Genomic DNA, 21,828 nt, shown 5'->3' with positions numbered 1-21,828 from the left:
CTCTATTACAACACTCATTTTATGTTTTAAAATAAATTACGAGTATAAACTGTTTGTATTCCTTGAGAATCATTGCTCCCTTTCACGTTTTGCCAGATAGAACCTCATAATTCCAAGCAGAAAGTAAGTTCTTAGGATTAGAAGGTTCTATCTGCGTTTGGCCTGTTCCAAAAAAACCATTTTTTTTGAGCATTTTGATTTTGTACGTTTAGAATACATTTAGGGTGTCTGTCATTTTCATGTATGACACAGACGTGTTCCACATATCAACTTTGCTATTTGGAATGCAAAATCTTTGAAGCTCCATATCTCAAAACTGGTCAGAGCACAGACAGAACCTTATAATTCTAAGGGGACAATTTAGTTGAATGTAACTTGAAAGTAAATTAAGTGTCTACAAAGCATCAAAAGTGGACTAAACAAATAAAATGTGACCATATTTTCTACCCTTAAACTCTGTATGAACCTTCATGTCTGCCTGGAAGTAGACGAGGAGTTTATCTGCATGTCTCAGCCATGAGGTTATCCGTCTCTCTTTGTCCTCCAACCCAAAATAAGTTGTTTTTGTTGTTTCTTCTGTTCAGATGGTAAAAATCAGGAGTGAAATTCCTCTGCTACCCACAAATTAGTGAATAGGTATTTTTTGATCCTGCGAATCCTTTGAGAAATCGCTGCCTCTCTATTTTTACCGATGAAAGACGCGTGTCCTGAATTTGTTTAGAGTGCGACGTGTCGGTTATAAACAACAAACGCTCTGCGTCGTGATGTCCTGTGATTGAAATTTGACATTGTGTGTATGTTTAGGCTCTGTGTGCTTTGTTTTTAGTATTTTGTGCTCTTCAGCATGAACTAATCACAGTCAGCAATGTCAGCCAGAAATGTGCATGCCTTTGAAGTTTTCTATTTGTGGCCGCTTTAGCAAAATCGAAACAGTGTGTCGAAGGTTGACAGCATGTGTGTGTGTGTGCGTATGTGTGTGTGTGTGTGACTATGTGCTCTGACAAGAAACACACACCCGAGGCAAGTCGAATCTTTCAAAACATCCTCATCGCTCACTAGACTACAGAGTTATTAAAGAAACAGAATCGATTATGTAATGCTTTACCTTAATGCTTTTGGACATCGTGACTAGGCTTCAGGGAAAAAGACGGATGGAGGCATTTTTTTCTGTTTGTCCTCATGTTGTGTACCAAAAAACACGCATGCCTCGCATTACTGAGCGCTGAGCAACCTCTCTGGCTTCGCTCATGGGGGAAAAAGTAACTGCCTCGCCAAATGCAATGGAAGTGATTCTGGTGGGGGGAAATTACGCCCCTGCGGCTTCAATTAACCTCATGTGTACCTCTTCTCGGGTTCAAACACTTTGCTCTGTACCATCTTGATGGAGCAGTTAACTGAAAATCAAATTTTGACAGTTTTTCCTTATTTATCCTGAATGTAGTTGGTATCCAGAGTTTATTTCTTTAGTTTTGCTCTGGACCTACAAGGCAAATGTACACTATGTGGCCTAAAGTATGTGGACATGAGTTTTAGCCACACTCATTGCTAACAGGTGTATAAACATCAGCAGGGCCACCGCGTGCTAAGTAGGGGTGGAAATCCCAGGGCATCTCACGATACGATATTATCATGATACGTTGCCCATGATCATGATGACATCACGATACTGGGATTCTGTGACACACTATATTGCAAGACAGTCCTCTATGATGCAACACGATACCTGTGTAACCGAAGAAAATAAAATACTCCGAAATCAGAAAATAGCAGAGATTAGGTATTTATTTGGTGTCATTTTCACAGAACTTGACAACCATCATGAAACAATGTGCAACAAAACGCATAGCTTAGCTTCATACTTCTTTAACACACAAACACTGACTGTGTGTGTCATCATTCCAATGTAAAATAGCCATAAACTGCTAGAAAGCAGAACAGTTCTGGGGTTGAAATGTCTAAAGGTAGAACACCTTCATTTTCAACTACACTATATATGTAAAAGTTCCTGCAAATAAACCCAGCGATAGACTTAGTAATACTGGTTATACCTTTTACGTCCTCCTCTGGGTTCCTACAATGCTGTAAAGGTCGAAGTGGGCCCCGAATATCACCGTATTTTATCCCACCCCTAGTGCTTAGTGAATACAAATCCCCTATCCTCTGTTGCAACAGCTGCCTCTGGAAACAACATCAGCACAAGAACTGTGCGTTGAAGCTTCATTAAATTGGTTTCCATGGCTGAGCAGCTGCACACAAGCCTAAGATTACTATGCGCAATGCCAAGCGTCGGCTGGAGTGGTGTAAAGTACACCACTGTTAGACTCAGCAGTGGAAATGTGTTCTCTGGAGTGATTAATCAGATTTCTCTGGTTGGCAATCTGATGGATGAATCTGGGTTTGGTGGATGCCAGGAAAACATTGCCAGAGCACCAACAGTAAAGTTTGGTGGAGGAAGGATAATGGGCTGGGGCTGTTTTTCAGGACTCTTAGCTCCAGTGAAGGGTGATGTTAATGCTACAGCATATAAATACATTTTAGACAATTATTTGCCTCCCTCTTTGTGGCAGCAGTTTGAGGAAGACCCTTTTCTGTTCCAGCATGACCATGCACCTGTGCACAAAGCGAGCTCCATAAAGACATGGTTTGATAAGTTTGGTGTAGAGGAGCTCCAGTGACCTGCACAGAGCCCTGACCTCAACCCCACTGAACACCTTTGGGATGAAAATGGAATGTCAATTGCGAGCCAGGCCCTCTCATTCAACATCAAATGCTCTTTTGACTGAATGGCCACAAACTCCCACAGACAAAATCCAAAAATCTTGTGGAAAGCTTGCCACAAGAGTGGAAGCTGTTATAGATGCAAAAGGTGGCAACTCTATATTAATTCCCATGGGTTTGGAATGGGACAACAAGCTCTTACAGGTGTGATGGTCAGGTGTCCACCTACTTTTGGCCATATAGTGTAAAAAAATGTAAAAATTAACGAAAATCAATAGACTTCTATTTAGAGATGCAACAAACCCAGTACCAAGTATCAGATAGGCTTTGGCCAATTATTGATAGTATAGTTAATCACCAATAAATTGCATCTGTTGTGACTGCCAGTCACGTTGGGCTATTGAAATGTAAGAAAATGAGCCATTTGCAGCTTTAAGAAGCACAAAAGTAAAGCTTACTAAAAGTAAGTCGTTTTCTTTCTTTTAGCACTTTTTCTGTGTTGTATCTCTTTTAATCTGTAGTCTATGGTCATATCAGTCTAAATGTGTGGCTCAAGGACATTCCATAGAGGAGCAGAAACAATTCACAGCGAATTCAGTGAATTCCAAACAAGCTGCTTAGTTTCCATATATGAGCCATATGGACTGAGGAGCGAATGGTAAAATTTGAAACTGTAACAATGCTTACGTACTACGTCACACTATTTTATCCAAAAAATGATAAACGTTTCCATGACATCGGTCGTTTAACAGTTAAGAGTAGGTCCGCTGTAACACTTATTGACATTGCTATCTCGCTTTTGCACCACTGCTGAGTGGATATGACATTTTGGTGATTGCTAGTATTGCTGGAGTCCATTTGGATGACTTCACTGTGACACTTAAAGCCATTAATTTCACATTTGATAGTGGGCTGAGCTCTCTAATGTGCTGACACTGGGGTCGAGTTTTAGAAGCCAAGTTTCTGATATACTCCATCACAGTTGAAACTGATTTTAAGCTGTAATCAATCACATCAGTCCCTCGGCGCTGGGGATGTTTGTGGTGTGGATCGAGCGAGTGAAGAGGAGATGAACGTAGGATGTTTGTTTGGGTTTTGATATTTGAGTTAAAATCGATGATGTTGATGTTTTCTGTTGTCTTTAGGTGCGGCAGTGCTCCGCTGGATCACATCTCACTCAACCGCCTGGCCAACATGAGGAAGAGATACAGGTAAGAATCTGCACACCTCCTGTGTTTCTTGCTTTCTGTTTCTTTGCCTCTGTTCGTCATTCTCACATGTTAAAGTGTGATGATAATTGTAATTGTATGCATGTGTATGTTTATGTAAGTAAAATGCTTGGCTTTTGATTAGGGCCACATAACATGGACAAAACTCAAAAACTGCTGTCATTTTGCTACCTATTGTTACCGTCTTATGCACCTTGTGATGTTTTAAGAGCATGTTAAAAAGAACAACAACTTTTTATGCTGGATTATATGAAGCCTTGTTTAATCAAAACACCAAAAACCTCCCCTCCAGGGCTACGATTGGTCAGGATGCACACAGCAAACAGGGAAAAAACTCGTCTGTATTGCAATTCAAGGCCCAATATTTTTCCCCTGAGCTCCACTTAAAACATTTGTGTGTCAAAAATAGCCATAATTAATTTTTCCCATTTCTCTTTATCCCTTTGAATTGTGTCTTTAAGACTTTCTAAGAGACAATAAGTTAACACATCCTCTACAGGGAACTTACATGTGCCATTTTTCTGCAAATTGTAGTGCACAATTTCTGTTTGCATATTGGAAAAAAAAAATATATAAGGTGCCATAACTTTTGCACAGGCCATATTTTATGTTTTTTTCCCCCAGTATATTAAGGTCAGCAAATAAACATCAATTGTGCAATGTTACAATGTGTAGAAGTGTGTTCTCTGTAGAGGATGTGTGTCAGTTCCATGTGCTGAACTCTCCTTATTCAACTGTGCTAATGTGAATTCATTCTGTTCTATGGCACCTTTAATGATGGAATTTTTATGCAAATTTTAGTGCATGGTTTCTATTTATTTGATGATTTTAACATATTGCTGAACATTATAAAACACAAGATTTAAGATTAAAATGCGCCATAACTTTTGCACAGGCCACAGATTTTGCCCCCCCCCCAATATGTTAAATTCAGCAAATAAACAGTAACTGTGCATTATAATGGGCATGTATATATGCGTGTTCTCTGGAGGGAAACTTAATTTCACTTAAAAAAACTCAACAAAACATATAATTTGACCAGGGGCGCCCAAACTTTTGCAAACGACTGATTGTGTGCAGATAATCTCTGTTCTGATTGGCTGCCCTGTATTCTACCTTCATTCAGAAAGCAGTCCAGACTGAAACAACATTCCATATAACTTCAGCGTGAATCGGCGGGGCTAAACTGCTGTAAACTGAATATGCAGATATACATATAAGTGATGGTTTTCGTGACATTACAAAAACAGGGAATTCTAAATGGGCTGCTTGGTTTCCATATATGGACTGAGGAGTGAATGGTACATTTTAAATCTTTAACAATGTTTACATGCCACATCAATCTCTCTCTCTGATGTAGACATATGTTTATGAGCGCTAACAACTGTGGAAAATAATTGCAGTCTGCTGTTGCAATCAGGCCATTACGTAATAATTGTGGCAGGCCTGCTTATGTTGCCTAATAATTTGAAAAGAATGCATGTTTTGCATTAAATATGTATGCAGGTCTATGTTTTAATCAGTCCTGATCAGACATGCTGCTTCTCTTTGAAATAGAGGAGCCAGGTGGACCTCGCTTATGGATTCTCATAAATTATGTGTTTCAGTTGAGCATACTGACCACATATTGCATGAAGCAGAAAGTCAGCAGGAGGTTTGGAACAGTATGTGCTGTCACTACTTCACACAGACTCAGAACCTGCTTTCATTTATATCTTTATACATACACAGCTGCATGCAAAAGTTTGAATGTCCCCAGACAAATGGCACGTTTTGTTGGTTTTCTAAGTGAAAAAGTGTGGCACTTAAAGATGCCATAGAGTGCATTTATTCAGTATTGTAAATTGTTCTCTGATGTCTACATAGAAGGTGACTTTGGTCAGGGTAAAAAATGCCCTGATGTGGTTTTACGCACCCATTTACAGCCCTATGATTTGGCCCTAGAATGAAACAAGCTGTTTTCCCTTTTTTGGGGTGCTCATGAATAATCTGCAACATGTCGAAATGGACACAGGCAGGAAAATAAAATAAACATTTGTGTAAATTAGCTTGGTTGTCATGCTGTTTACTTAACTATGCTAGTTACTTACAGCTTGCTAGTAACTAATGTTACCTGTGGTAGCTACTTGCTTTCAATCTTGACAGCAACACAAAGTAAATCAAAGCTGTTATCTCACTGAGAACCTCTAGTTTAAGATAATCTGCTTCAACCGTCAAAAAGTGGATAAAATCACACAGCATGGCTGCTTACAGGCTGCTGTCGGGGTTGTGATGCTAGTAAAGGTGGAACTGCCCCTCTAATCTCTTCAGTCTTTTCAGTCTCTTCAATGCCAAACGCTGAGTGAAGCTGCTTGATATTGTCCAAGCTCTGAGAGACTGCCCAGCGTGAAACATGCAAACTAACAACTCTGTATTAAAGCTGTCCGGTATCCTGTTAAAGATGTGGGAGCTGAAGTTCGCTTCCTATTCGCCAGCTTGTTTCGCAGATTTTCCGTTCCACCTTAAATGGTGCCGCATTTACACTCTGGCACTTGAATAAGCTGTAGCATTTAAGGTGGAATGGAACATTCAGTGTAGAAGCTGGCGAACAGGAAGCCAACTTCAGCCTCATTTATAGATTAACATCATCCTTTTGGCAGTTCGGTATTTTGGGAAGGGGATAAAAAGTGCTGATATCCCTTCACAGCCTGGAATGATACAATTTCTGCATTTAGTTTGCCATTTTTATTGCTGTTGCTCCTTTGCCATTGTTTCCTGCTGGGCTACAACATGGGCATGTGTATGTAAATTTTGGGGGAGTAAATATTTATGAGTCAAGACTGTTACATAAGACTTTGATTTTGGAGTTGGCCCATTTTACCATCCTCTTTTACAAATGCATGACTTATATTTGAAGGAGGAGACACCAGTGTTTGAGGTTCACGGTGTGTGAGTTCCATGTACTGAACTCTCCTTATACAACAGTGCCAATGTAAATACGGTTTTCCATTCTATGACACCTTTAAATGTGGAATTTTCATGCAAATTTTAGTGCACAATTGGCTGAGTTTGACAGAAAATTATAAAATACAAGATATAACAGGTGCTATAACTTTTGCACAGGCCACAGATTATGTTTTTTTCCCCAATATATTAAATTCAGCAAACAAACAGTAATTATGCATTAAAATGTCTGTTCTCTGGAGAGAAACTTCTTTGCATTTGGGAAGTATGCTATTTGAGCTGGGGCGCCCAAACTTTTGCATACAACCGTATATCTGTGTTTCTTTACAGTGCAAATGATGCAAATCCGTACAATATTTTCATGTTAATGAAATATGCTACTTTAACATGATTATTGCCAAAAGCGAGTCAACTGAAGGACATTGTTTTATTTATATATAGTATAGTTTATATAGTTCTGATATATTTTATTCATGTAGAAATCCAATGCAGCACTTTTTCAGTGTATTATACCTCTTTCCCACACCATGGACTTCAGATGAAAATTGTTTTGCAGCCAAAGCTAACACATTTGCACTGTTATAATAACCCACGCTGACTGATATTAATCTGATTATGATGATAATGATCATGCAGTTGTGTAAATGACTGGCCTGATTATCCTAATCTGATTAAGGTCATAATTGAAATAAGCATAATTACATTACCACACCCAGTGCTAATATTTTTTTTAGTTTATCTGGTCTTGGATGTGATTTCCACCCTCTGTGACCACAGGCAAGACATACAGAAGCTTGATGACCACAAGAATATGAAAAACACAGTATGTTCCTTAATCATAGCATCACTGATATTCTTTTTTTATTTCATTCTGTGTTTTGTGTAGATTCAAAGCTGTTACACACAGAGTGAATTGTGAAAAATGTCTTGAAAATGCATAATATTGGGATGTGATTTTATTTCATCACAACTCTAAACACGCTCTTCTCTTGAGGAACGTCACGCTCTAGTTAAAGTTGGAATGGCTGAATGATACAGTCAAGTGCAATGAGAGATTCAGCTCACTGTTCCTTGCAGTGGACGAGAGAGAGAGCAACCATTTGATGAGGCAACAAAAATGGCAGCTTACACGCTTAAAAATGTTTGTTCTTCAAGGGTTCTTTAGTAAAGGAAATGGTTCTGTATAGAACTATTCATACAATGAACCCTTTGTATGATCAAAGGGTTCTTGGCATCATGAAACAGTTCTTCACATTGATGGAGAATGTGCTGCAGGTTGTTCTATGTAGAACCTTTTTGAAAAAGGTTCTATATAGCACCAAAAAGCGTTCTGCTATTGCAACACACCTACATCTTAACAATATAAGAATCCTATGGTGCAGCATAAAAATGGTGGTTCTTCAAGGGTTCTTCAGTAAATAAATAATTCTGTATAGAACCATGAACACTCAGAGAACCCTTTGCATAATTAAAGGGTTCTTGGCATTGTGAAATGGTTCTTCAGATTGATGGAGAATGTGCTGTAGATGGTTCTATATATATCTAGAACCTTCTTGAAAGGGGTTCTGTTTAGCACCAAAAAGCGTTCTTATGTTGTTACAATGTCAGGCTTGCTGCAGTAGCGGAACCCTTTTGGTGCTGCATAGAACTGTTTACAGCACATTCTCCATCAATCTGAAGAACTTTTTCATAATTCAAAGGGTTCTTTGAGTATTTATGGTTCTATAGAACCATTTTCTTTACTAAAGAACCCTTGAAGAACCACCATTTATAGGTATGAACTAGTAAAAGGATTTTGTCGATTTTTATCAATAAATAAAGTATTTTGATTGGTTTATACAATATATTACAACAGTGTTGGACATGTACGCCATTTTGGGGTCTAGATGTCTTAACAGACAGGGTTCCCTTTAAGTGCAAAAAAGATTTGATTCTTTGCTCCAAGCAGAATCAGCAGATGGTGACGCTGTGCTACTGTCTGTTGTCCAGTTTGAGTCCAGTTTGAGCTGCTTTCGGAGATTCTGATCCTTTGTGAAAAAGGTCTGTTTGCTGGAACACACCTGCTCTGTCGTCTTGTTTGTCAGCAGAGGCGACCGTGATTGGTCAGTTCATTCGTGTCGCTGGCAAAAGTTTATAAAAACCGAACAGAGGGCGAATACTATAAAGTCTTGTCCGAAAAAATGCAATTAATTTACTGTCGTCTGAATAAATCATGTTTGGTGCGTAACGGCCTTGATCCTGACATTCAGTTGTTCTATTTCTGTCTGATATAATGAGCAAATCTTCACAGAACTGCCATGTACATCTTTGATTATATGGTTGGTTGGCAACAGTAACTAAGGAGAAATGGGTTCTTAACTAGACCTCTGCTCCAATACTTTGAAACCATCCTTCATAACAGTGTTATAAATGGAGTGACTGGCCATCCCCGCAGGCCTTGGTGTCGATACAGCGTCATTTACTTCATAAAACATGTTATACTATCTTGTAATTACTGGCCTAAGCTGTTAGTAAATGCTTATATATTGGTTTTAAATTTATTATTCTATGCTTATAACTGTGTTTTTTCTTCCCTGTGAAAGTTAGCATTTTGCAGGTTAGAGGTTTAGTTCTGACAGTAATGACATAGAATTTTAAACTCTTCTAAATCAATGTACTGTACTCGTTCTTCAAGTTACAAACAATGTAAATGTGCCCTCAAAGGTACAACAGTACAACATATTTGTACCTTTTCATGACCTGATGTTTTAAAACAGAACAATAAAATAAAAAGCCTGGAGATGAGACGGGGTGTGTGGAGTCAGTACAGCTTAGAAAATATCATTTCAATGGATTATGATATAATTATGTTCCCTGATTAAAGGTACTGAGATGTAACTTTGAGGATAGCACCGCAGTGACAAGAGGGGTACTGCCCCAGTGACAGTTGTATACCTTGAACATGGTGGGTAATGAGTTCAGTACCTTCACACTATAGTGGTAGATGGTTAACAGCAACAGGATGGAGGTTATTAGAATATATGGATGTCTAAACTCCTCACTGTTTACTTATTCAGGTATTCAAATAAGGCATCAACTAAGTGATTGTTAAACCATGCTTGTCTTGTTTACATGTGAAGCACCACTTAAGTGTGGCTAAAGTGAAGGTTTAGGTCATGGAAATGACCACAGACACAAGGAAAAAATGATTCTTTGCATCAGTGACACTGTGTTCCATTGTTTTTTCATTCCAGTATACAATATTTTCTCTTCGGCATTTCTTATAGTGGGATGAAATGTAAACTAGATGGGTCAGATATAGTTTACATTTAAAGGCCATTAGTATACTTAGTCATATGGAAAATAAGTTAGCTCAACCAGTAAAAGGGCAACATTAAAAATCTCATCAAATTTGTGGGACAGAGAAAAAAAAAAAAAATAATATATATTTTTTTAATTTTTAATAAATGTTGTGCTGTAACCTCAACTGTCCATTGTTTATTTAAAATATGCAAGAACTCCAACAGTAAAATACAGACACTTGTAGTAGACCTTGAAATATTACATGGACACTTGAAATATTCAAAACGTAAATGTCTTTAGGTGCACTGTCTTTTAAATCTAACTATCTGCTTGAACTAGACACCTGACATCCTTTCTTTGCTGCAAGTTCATTAAGAATTGGGCTCAGTTTCTGAGCTGCTGAGCTAAGGTTAAGTGTTTGTATTGGTTGAACTGCAGCTGAAATGCATTTTAAATTTTTTTTTGAAATGCATTCGCAGAACTGTGTAGAATTGAGGTCTTATAGACTGTTGTTGGGGTAAGAGAGTTGGAGCACATTACCTTGCAGTGCATGCTGGCACATTGTGAAACGAGCTAATATTAATAGAAAATTAAAATACTTTTGCAGGCCGAATAGGATTGTGTGGTGGGCCTTGTGTTTGACACATGGGCTGTACAGGGAACACACTTGAATATGACATTTTCTGCACATTTTAGTGCACAATTGATATTTATTTGCTGAATTAAACATATTTTATACAGTATAAAATGTGCCATAACTTTTGCATTAGGCCACATTTTATTATTTATTTCCCCCAGCATGTTAAATTCTGGCAATCAACCATAAGTTTAGATGCCCAAACTTTTACATACACTTGTATACAGAATAGTCAGAGTGTTAAGAGTCTTGTTGAGCTGTTGAACTTATTTTTTCTTAGAAAATCAACACAACATGTAATATAACAGGGGTGTTCAAACTATTCATATAAAAAAATCTGTTTATGACAGTACATAGATTCTATTGGCTACCACATCATATTGACTGCTCATAACATTAAAGCCACCTTCTTGTATCTACACTTATTGTCCATTTTATCAGCTCCACTGACCATATAGGAGCACTATGTAGTTCTACAGTTACAGACTGTAGTCCATCTGTTTTTCTGCATACTTTGTTACTTGTTCCTCAATGGCCACGACCACCAGGTATTATTTGGGTGGTGGATCATTCTCAGTACTGCAGTGACACTGACATGATGGTGGCGTGTTAGTGTGTGTTGCGCTGGTGTGAGTGGATCAGACACAGCAGTGCTGCTGGTGTCTTCAAACACCTCAGTGTCACTACTGGACTGAGAACCAAAACTGTCCAGCTAACAGCATCCTGTGACCATCACAAACTGTGCAGCAGCAGATGGGCTGTCGTCTCTGACTTTACATCTACAAGGTGGACCAACAAGGAAGGAGTATCTAATAGAGTGGACAGTGAGTGGACAAAGAAAACAAGGTGAAAGGGGGCTAACAAAGTATGCAGAGAAACAGATGGACTACAGTCTGTAACTGTAGAACTACAAAGTGCTCCTATATGGTCAGTGGAGCTGTTTAAATGGGTAATGAGTGTAGAAACAAGGAGGTGGTTTTAATGTTATGGCTTTTTGAAATGTTAATTCAAAGCTACATATATTACACTCTAACAAAACTTGTTCTTAGGAGGTCTTATCCAGCTTTAAAGCACTTGACCAGCACAATAAAAAGTAATTATAATCACTTTTTCTTTGTAGTATCCATGGTGATCAGGCAGGAGCTGGTGGAAACTCCACCTGCACCACTACACTGGTAATGAATTACTGCAAGTTCCTCCCTCTGAAAGACTAGTCCATCTCTGAGAGAACCAATTATACATATTTGCAGCTTAATTTTCAGATACTGTGTGAAGAATCTATGAAGTGTTCTACAGAAACTCACATTGTGCGTTTCGCTGATGGAATGCAGCATCAGCCCTGTGCCCTCTGTTATAAGTATGTTTTGCATCAAGGGTTTTCTGCGCTTATCTGAGTACCGGGAAAAGCATCAAAATGATGGTTTGTGGTACGAGCCCGCATGCTATCGATGCAGCAGATAGAGGATTACGTTGAGAAACGCTGAAATGCTCCTTTAAATGGATTGTTTGGCTCATTTCTGCTTTTCTATAAGTGCTTTCCTGGAAAGATGTTGCTGAGAACTGAGCAGCAGGGGTTTCGTTTTTGTCTTCTCTGAATTTGCCCTTTTAACCTCTCATGTTCAACCGCCCCATATGTCACACAAACTGGACTGTTTTTTGAAGACCATGTCTACTCAGGAATGCAGCTTCATCTGGGTCAGATGTTCCTTGTCAGCTGGTTTTCTTCACACAAATTAACACGAGGCCTGAACCAGGAAAAGCTTTTTAATAGTGGGGCTCCACTGACCATGCTGTAGCTTAAAGCTATTATCAGGATGCTTTTAGAGCCTAAATGAAATGTAAATTGAATTTTGCTTGTATGGATGTTATGTCAGTTTAGATATATATCAGCAGACCTGCTATGAAAATATGAATAATTGAATAATGAATAATTGATAAATAATGGATGTTATGCTGTGAGAAACAAATTAAAGCGATAGTGCAGCAAAAAATATCTAATTTACACAGTTTCCACCTCTTTTAACCCAAATATAGTCCTGTTTGGTGTCTGAAGTTAGTTTTGCACTGCAGCTAAGAGGTAGGCCTGTCACAGTTATAACACAATTACTTGATCACAGTTATTTGAGATGATTGCACTTATTAGTTTTCACAATTATAGTGTGTTGCAACAAGCCTAATGTGAATCGGCTGCATCCTAGACAAAATCATGTATAAAAAGGAAGCAGAAATAGGATTCACTGTCACGTCATTTAATTTGGTGCTATTAGACGTTTAGAGGGCAGTGAGTTGTGTTTCTTTGTATCTATTCAGACCCTGAGGCATGTAAGTTTTGCTTGATTTACTCCACATGATTCCATGTATCTATATGCTAGCAGTTCTCACACTGTGGGCGCTGTGGGGGCTGCAGAAACATTTTCAGAAATATCCCTAATAAGTAATTCTACCATATTTTGTTTAATAATGGTAGATGTCACTAAAATGTAATTGAAAGTGCCAAAAAATTACGATTCCGTTAATGAGTTACCTTCCTGCTGAAGGTGTACAGCTTGACCGAGTTAGTCAACCAGAATTTCTAGCTTGACCAAGCTGGTCAACCAGCATGACCAGCATAATCAAGTTGGTTGACTAGCATGAGGAGCTTAACTAGGCAGGTCAGTTAGTATTTCTAGCTTGAACAAGATTATAGACCAGCATGATTAGCTTGACCAAGCCTGTAGACCAGCATGACCAGCATAACCAAGCTAGTCAACCAAGCTGGTCGACCAGCATGACTAGCTTGACCAAGCTTTTAGACTGGCATGACCTGCGTAACTAAGGTGGTCAAACAGCATTTTTAGCTTGACCGAGCTAGTAGACCAGCAAAACCAAGCTGGTCAACAAGCATGACTAGCTTGACCAAGCTTTTAGACCGGCATGACTAGCTTGACCAAGTTGGTCAACCAGCATTTTTAGCTTGACCAAGCTGGTAGACTGGCATGACTAGCTTGACCAAGTTGGTCAACCAGCGTTTTTAGCTTGACCAAGCTGGTCGCCCAGCATTTACAGCTTGGCCAAGCTTATAGACCAGCATGATTAGCTTGACCAAGCTTTTAGACCAGCATAACCAAGCTGGTCAACCAGCATAACTAGCTTGACCAAGCTTTTAGACCACGATGACAAGCATAACCAAGCTGGTCAACAAGCATGACTAGCTTAACCAGGCTGGTTGACCAGCATAACCAAGCTGTTTGACCAGCGTGATCAGCATAACCAAGCTTTTAGACTAGCATGACCAGCATAACCAAGCTGGTTGACCAGCATGACTAGCTTTACCAAGCTTTTAGACCAGCATGACCAGCATAACCAAACTGGTCAACCAGCATGACTAGCTTGACCAAGTTGGTCGACAAGCATTTCTAGCTTGATCAAGTTGGTTGATCAGCATTTCTAGCTTGACCAGGCTGGTTGACCAGCATATTTAGCTTTCCAAGCTTATAGACCAGCATATTTAACTTGACCAAGCTGGTCAACAAGCATGCCCAGCATAATCAAGCTGGTTGACCAGCATGATAGCCTTGACCAAGCTGGTCAACCACTATAAATAGCATGACCAAGCTGGTTGACCAGCTTGACCAAACTGCAGCATTATGGCTAGTTGCAGAGAAAGCCAGCAAAATGGACAAGGTTCTGGTAAGACATGGCTCGTCCATTGAATGAAATTAATGACCAAGTTAGAGGCAGGAGTGGCAGTGACCACTATATCGCTGCTGTCGGAAGAAAACCTTGTATCTCCATTTTTGTCATTTTTCAGTTTTTGACACAGTTTGAAAATACCTGTTGCTCTTTACATTGTTTGTAAATTTCATGAAGAATGGACCAAAAGAAACAGCCCAAAATTACTTGGAAAAAAGTCTGATTCCATTGACTTACATTAAAAGTAAAGTAGGTTTTTTCCTTCTCCTGTAAAGTTAACATTTTGGAGATACAAGGTTTTCTTCCGACGGCAGCAATATAGAGAGAGGGCCTTAGAGTAAAAGAAAGTTGAGAACTGCTGCTCTGAATGATTGTTTGTATGCACATACATATCTTATGCTTGTACAGTGTGCAAAGTAAATGAAACATATACTTTATTAGAGGCATAAAACAAACCAAAAGTTATTATTTATGTGGTAGTTAAACTTCTGCTAAAATTTCATGACAGTGAAAGATCTGGTGAAGATGCCAACGTATTTAACCAGTAATACTAAATGTACTGTATGTAAATAAGAATATATATCAAATATGAAAATACAGAAATACAGGGTAAATACAAAGAAAAATAATCTAAAAAATCAGTATTGCTTGCCTGAGTCATCAAATATTTGCCTCAAACAGTAATCTCTGACAGAGTTGCTTATGTGGTTTCTGACACTGTATGACACACTGATATCTGCAAACATAGACAAAACTTACGGATGGTTTCTACTGGAACGCACGGCACGATGAGAAATGAGGAAGGCAATGAAACGCATGGTCTACTTCAAGGAACAGATATAGATCAAGGGAAGGAAATGTTATATTGGTCATTCCACTAAAGCTTCAAAATGCTGACAAATCACATTTCACTGCATAGTGACCTTTACGCCTGAATCTTATTGCCATTCAGAAACCACAAAAGCAAGCCTGTTAGACATTACTGAACAACATGATGTTGTTTAACATACACTATGTGGACAAACATAATGGGACACCTACACATTACACCTGCAGGAGCTTTCATGACATCCCATTCTAAATCCATAGGCATAAATATGGAGTTGGTCCTCTTTGCAGCTATAACAGCTTCCACTCTTCTGGAAAGTTTCTACAAGATTTTGGAGAGTGTCTGTGGGAATTTTTGCCCATTCATCCAGAAGAGCATTTGTGAGGTCAGACTCTGATCTGATATTGGACGAGAGGGCCTGGCTCACAATCTCCATTCCAGTTCATCCCAAAGGTGTTTGATGGGGTTGAAGTCAGGGTTCTGTGAGGGCCAGTCAAGTTCTTCCACACCAAACTCACCCAGCCAGGCCTTTATGGACCCTGCTTTGTGCACTGGGGCTCAGTCATGCTGGAACAGAAAAGGTTCTTCCCCAAACTGTTCCTACAAAGTTGGAAGCATACAACTGTCCAAAATGTCTTATGTTGAAGTGTCACCATTTCCCTTCACTGGAACTAAGGGGTCTAGGCCAACCCCTGAAAAACAACCCCATAGCATTATCCCTCCTCCACCAGACATAAAATAAAGAAGTGTGATTCATCACTCCATAGAACATGTGTCCACTGCTCCAGAGTCCAGTGGTGGTGAGCTTTACAACACTCTATCTGACGCTTGGCATTCTGCTTGGTGATGGAAGGCTTCCATGCAGCTGCTCAGTAAGGGAAACCCATGCCATGAAGCTCCCAGCACACAGTTTTTGTACTGATTTTGATGCCAGAGGAGGTTTGAACTCTGCAGTTATTGAGTCAGCAGACTGTTGGCAACTTTTAAACACTATACTCCTCAGCAGTCGGCGACCTGCTCTGTAACTTTACGTGGTCTGAGTTGCTGTCATTCCTAAACGCTTCCACTTTTCAATAATATCACTCACAGTTGATCGTGGAATATCTAGGAGGAAAGAAATTTCGTGAACTGATTTGTTGCAACAGTGGCATCCTATTACAGTACCATGCTTGAATTCAGTGACCCATTCTTTCACAAGTGTTTGTAAAAGCAGACTGCATGGCTAGGTGCTTGATTTTATACACCTGTGGCAATGGGACTGAATGAAACACCTGAATGCAATGATTGAGGTGTGTCCTAATACTATATGTGTCCATATTGTCCATATAGTATGTGTGATGATTTAGTCATTCAGTTAACACAATGCTAATCGGTGTCCTTAAGCTTCATTCTAGCTACATTAGCTTTGTAGCTCTACTGCAAAACTAAAGAAGCAAACTTCAGACACCAAACATGTCCTGACTGATCGACTGATGACGTAAGGTGAGAACTGTCAATTGGATTTTTCACTGAACTGTCACTTTAAATTGCTTGAGACGGAGCTTCCGCAGCTTCACGGTGAGGAATTTGAAACATCGTGTCGTGCTTTAAACAGCTTTAAACGCTTCTAATGCAGACTTATACTCTCCCCCTCCCCCAAATATTACAACTTCACAACCGGCACCAAACATTATAACTTTAATCCACCGTTTCTGTGAGTTTTTGTGGCCCAGTGGATGAGTTGGAGCACTTTTTTCCACTTTTCTGCATTTACATAAATATGATGTATTGGCTTGACAGATGACTCGCTGTCTGTTTTCACTCGTATCGGGCTGTGGAATGAAGCGGGGAGGATGGATTGAGAGCTTGCTGTGGAACGGTGTTTCTCTGAAAGATAAAATGCTTTAGGGGGAAAACGTCTGAAGACGCGTTTCTCTCTTCTGAGGCTGTTTGAAGCGCACACTCGATTTCAAAATGGATTTTGGGAAAGGGTAATCCTTCTGTGACCTAAAAGGTGTCTAACATGTGTTTGTGTGTGTGTTTTGCTCCTTTAGGAATGGTCTGGGTCCGTCTAAAGAAGGAGAAGCGCAGTATGCGGTGGTGCACTGCACTGGCTACATCAAGGCTTGGCCACCAGCAGGTATTTACAGCAGCTCCGCCTCCCAGTTATCAGTATACTGAAGCCTGTGAAACGATTAAAATAATCATGATTAATCACATTATTTTGCGGAATTAATTGTGATTAATCACATATATTTCCACAAATTTGACCCTGAAGAATGATTTTGTTCAATAAATAAAAGCAATGCATTTTGTTATAGCTACATGAGTGGACAAAATAAGCTTATCAGAATGTGTTTATTACTTCCAATATTTCAGTACCAACCTGAGCATGACAAACACCTGATTTCCTCGGATTAAACACAGTTGCCAATTTCATCACCAGCTTCCACTGAGAGAAGCAGTGGCTGCATTTTCAACTAAGTATTAGTCAGAATGTTTGAATATTTGAATATGAAAGTGAATATGAAAGTTACATGAATGTAAATGAAGAGAAAATAAGTACATTTTGATGTGCAAATGAGGTTACCTCTAGTAATTGCTGGTATACCCAAAAAAAAGTATATCACAGATTAATTCAGGTTTTTTGATTTTGGTATGTACGCTTACTGAGCACTTTATTAGAACAAAATGTACACCTACGCATTCATGCAATTATCTAATCAGCCAGTCATGTGGCAGTATTGCATAAAAAACTTTGCATAAAACCATGCAGATTCAGCAGCTTCAGTTAATGTTCACATCAACCATTAGAACTGGGAAAAAATGTGATCTCAGTGATTTTGACCTTGGTATGATTGTTGGTGCCAGACAAGCTGGTTTGAATATTTCTATAACTGCTGATCTCCTGGGAGTTTACTCAAAATGGTGCAATAGAGGAAAATCCAGTGAGAAGCAGTTCTGCAGATGGAAATGCCTTGTTGATGAGAATGACCAGACGGGTTCAAACTGACAGAAAGGCAGATAAACACTGTGTACACTTGTGGTGAGCAGAAAAGCATCTGGGAATGCTCAACACATTTAACCTCGAGGCGGATGGGCTACAACAGCAGACCATGTTGGGTTTCACTTCTGTCAGCCAAGAACAGAAAGCTGAGGCTGCAGTGGGCACAGACTCACTAAAACTGGACAGTTGAAGACTGGAAAAATGTAACCTGGTCAGATTAGTCTTGAGGCACGCAGCATATATCCATGGACCCAGCCTGCCTTGTGTCAACAGTCCAGGCTGGTGGAGGTGGTGTAATGGTGTGGGGAGTGTTTTCTTGGCACACTTTGGGCTTGTTAATTCCAATCGATGATAGCTTGAAGGCCTCTTTAAGCATTGTTGCTGTCCATGTGCATCCCTTCATGGCCACTATTTACCATCTAAAAATGGCTATTTCCGGCATGATCATGCTTAAACATAATGGGATGTTGCTTCACTCTTTAAGAAGAACCATTTTTACCAACCAAAGTAAATATTTTTATTGTGCAATATAGTAAAAAAGCGTATGTTAGTACTCCTTCCCCTAGTGCCAGAGGACTGGCTTCAAAGGTGCTAAATGTTGTTTTGTGCTGTAATTTCTACGTCTTCTTATTTGCCAGCTTTTTCTTTGAATTTTTCTTCCCACCTTAAGTGGAGCAGAAGTAATATTCTGGGTCTTATACAGGTATCTGCATGTAACTGCTGCGCCTTTAAGATGGAACAGGAAATTCGTTTAAGACGCCAACTTCAGAAGTGATGCGGTCGCTCTGGTGGCTCTGTTCCATGCTAAAGCTCACCCCTAAAGACGACCGGCAATTCCTTTATGTGTTCTGCTTAGAAAATAAAGTGGACTACTTCAGGTACAATGGAGTATACTTCAGAAGGTGACTGAGGATCTGCTGTGTTTTCATTTTTATTTAAAACTTGACTGAAACATCCATGACTTTGGCCACTCAGCTAAATGGGATAATATCAGAGTATTTTGCATTGCTTATATGTCACATTATCTGCAGATATTTGTGGCATACTGGTATAGCGGTTAAAACTCATTGTACAATTTCAACCAGTATACTGTATAATGCCCACTCCTACTTCTCTCTAATCACTTAGGATCCCATATTGAATAACCATGTGCTCTACATTTATGAGTATGAACACTGTACTCCACCAGAGGGTGATGTAGACCCAGCATCTTATATTTTGGTCAGAGGTTGTAATATGTTTAGTGCAAGCATAGAAATTCTACTGCAGCCAGCTAAAGGCACACCAGAAGAGATGTGCCGTGCTGCGCTGCCTACCATCTTTGGCACCGGGTAGCAGGTAGTTCATAGCGCAGCTATAGCATGTAGTAAACATCTCAAAAACATTCCAATAAACAAGTAGTTCAATTTCTAATTAAATAAATCTCTCTCCATGGGTGGCTGTGGCATCACCGAGGATCGAACTCTTGACATTAGTAGCCTAATGATTAGACGATTGCACCACTTGAGACCTCCAAAATGTTTTTTTGAGTCTAATGAGTTTCAGACTAATTGCACCCGTATAGAATGATTTTTATATCGAAATTGCATTTTGTAAGAGTGCAATTTTCATAACACAAGATCTGCAACTATTATTATAGCTAACATTATCAACAACGTTGTCCAAATCTTAAGTGAGGGAGTTTAAGCTAATAACATAGAGCTTGTAGATGAGCTAGACCAATCACAAGCAAATATGGCCTGTGACATTACATCCACAACTAACCAGCACAACGCGACATTCAGCATTCAAACCTCAAGGCAGAAAAACGTATATAAAACTGGTCAGAATTTAAATCACAGTCACAAAATTGGTCTGATAAATCACAATTAGTTGTTTTCCCTAATTATTAACCATATGCTAATAGACTTTTATGCATTGCTTTTTGCATGAGTTTCAGTTTTAGCCTTAGTAAGCTGGACGTTAATTTCAGATGCACAAGCACGTATTGCGGCAGCATCAGGCGTACGTCAGGCCCTTTGTGTGCATTTCTGTTAATGGACAAGTGATCTCGCTCATGTGTCATGTGAATAAAGAATTTACCATTAAATTTAGTTGGAATGGCTGGGGCAGTAGGGCAGGTCATAGCCTCGGATGACTCCCATATCTCAGAGTTCATTGAGATGTTTTAGGGCCCGCACTGGCCTGGAATTCCCATCAGCACTGCAGCAGGTGTGTGGAGGGAGGGGGGCTGTGTAGAGAATTGAGAATTGAGCAACTAAAGTCAGCTCCAAGTCAGTGTAATGAAGTCCACTGTTTTGTGTCTGTGCTGGGTCAGCCACGTGCATGTGTGTGCTTCTTTAGATTGATCACACATGTTACTTTTCCTGTCTATGATTGAACCTAAAAATAGCACATTCTTCCGACACACTGTCATAACCTTATGATGACTGCTGGAACTAAATGTTCTGAGGGGTGGACACATTTTTCCTGATCTGTCCCCAATCTTGACCTCCTTTCTTAATGGTATGAGGCAGTTTAGATGGACACTCAGTTTCCAGTTTAATTTTGTAGGAGGAATTTGAGTCCAGACATGGCTCAGGCGTCGGAGTTTCAAAATTAGTGCTTGCTGGTCAAAATAGTTTACAGTGTAGTTTAGTGACTAATGATTGCTCTTTGCTAAATACACTAACAGTAGTTTTTCAATGACATACTGTGTTAAACTCATTGGAAGCCCATACAGTAACACTGTTATGATTTAGACCTGCAATTTTTACATGGATAAATGTTTGAGTGTAAGCTTCCACTTCTTAAAAGCTACTTTAGGATCATAGCTCTAGTGCAAAACTAATGAAGCCAACTTAAGACACCAAACATGCCTTGACAGACCAATCAGAACACACACACACACACAGTTCCTAAGCTGGCAGGGAGAGGAACTCCAGCCTTCATGAATGATGCCTAGCTCAAAGCCCCCTCAGACTCAGCTTATGGCCCAGTCAGATTCTACTGTCACAGTTCACAGCCCCCGGCTTATGGCCCAGTCAGACTTCGCTGTCACGGTGCAAAGTGTCAAGGTCGCAGCCCAGTCAAACTCAACCACCACACTTACAGCCCAGTCAATCTCTGTACCACAATAAAAGGTGTTCTAGCTCATGGCCCAGTCAGATTCCCCTGTCGTGGTACAAAGTGACCTGCTCACGGCCTAGTCAGATACCGCTGTCAGGGTGCAGAGCGCCCAGCTCATGGCCTACTCAGACTCTGCTCTCATGGTGCAAAGTGCCAGGCTCACGGCCTAGCCAGACTCCACTGTCTCAGTGCAAAGTGCCCAGGTCTTGGCTACTGCAATGAAAAGTGTCGTGGCTCATGGTCCAGTCAAACTCTGATACTTCCATGAAAAGTGTCATAGCTCACGGCCCAGTCAAACCCGAGTACTGTGGTAAAAAGTGTCCCAGCTTTCAGCCCATTCAAACTTCGCTACCACAGGAAAAGTGTTCCAGCTCCCAGCCCAGTCAAAGGCTCAATCTCATTTCAAATTTTTACCTTGCCCCTT

At 39.8% G+C, this 21,828-nt stretch overlaps 1 protein-coding gene across 7 annotated transcripts in view; it reads left to right on the top strand.

The window, feature by feature from the left end:
* arnt2 (aryl-hydrocarbon receptor nuclear translocator 2) overlaps nt 1-21,828 on the top strand; it is a 148,581-nt gene that overhangs the window by 55,551 nt on the left and 71,202 nt on the right. For all 7 annotated transcript variants that reach the window (XM_036586039.1, XM_036586038.1, XM_036586037.1 and 4 more), the window contains 2 exons: nt 3,864-3,929; nt 17,344-17,429. In XM_036586039.1, coding sequence (XP_036441932.1) covers nt 3,864-3,929; nt 17,344-17,429 — 152 coding nt within the window. The remainder of the gene's footprint in view (nt 1-3,863; nt 3,930-17,343; nt 17,430-21,828) is intronic.

Source organism: Colossoma macropomum, unplaced genomic scaffold (assembly GCF_904425465.1).
Source record: "Colossoma macropomum unplaced genomic scaffold, Colossoma_macropomum, whole genome shotgun sequence".
NCBI lineage: Eukaryota > Metazoa > Chordata > Actinopteri > Characiformes > Serrasalmidae > Colossoma > Colossoma macropomum.
Note: the sequence above shows the minus strand (reverse complement) of the source record. Positions and strands in the feature narration are given on the sequence as shown.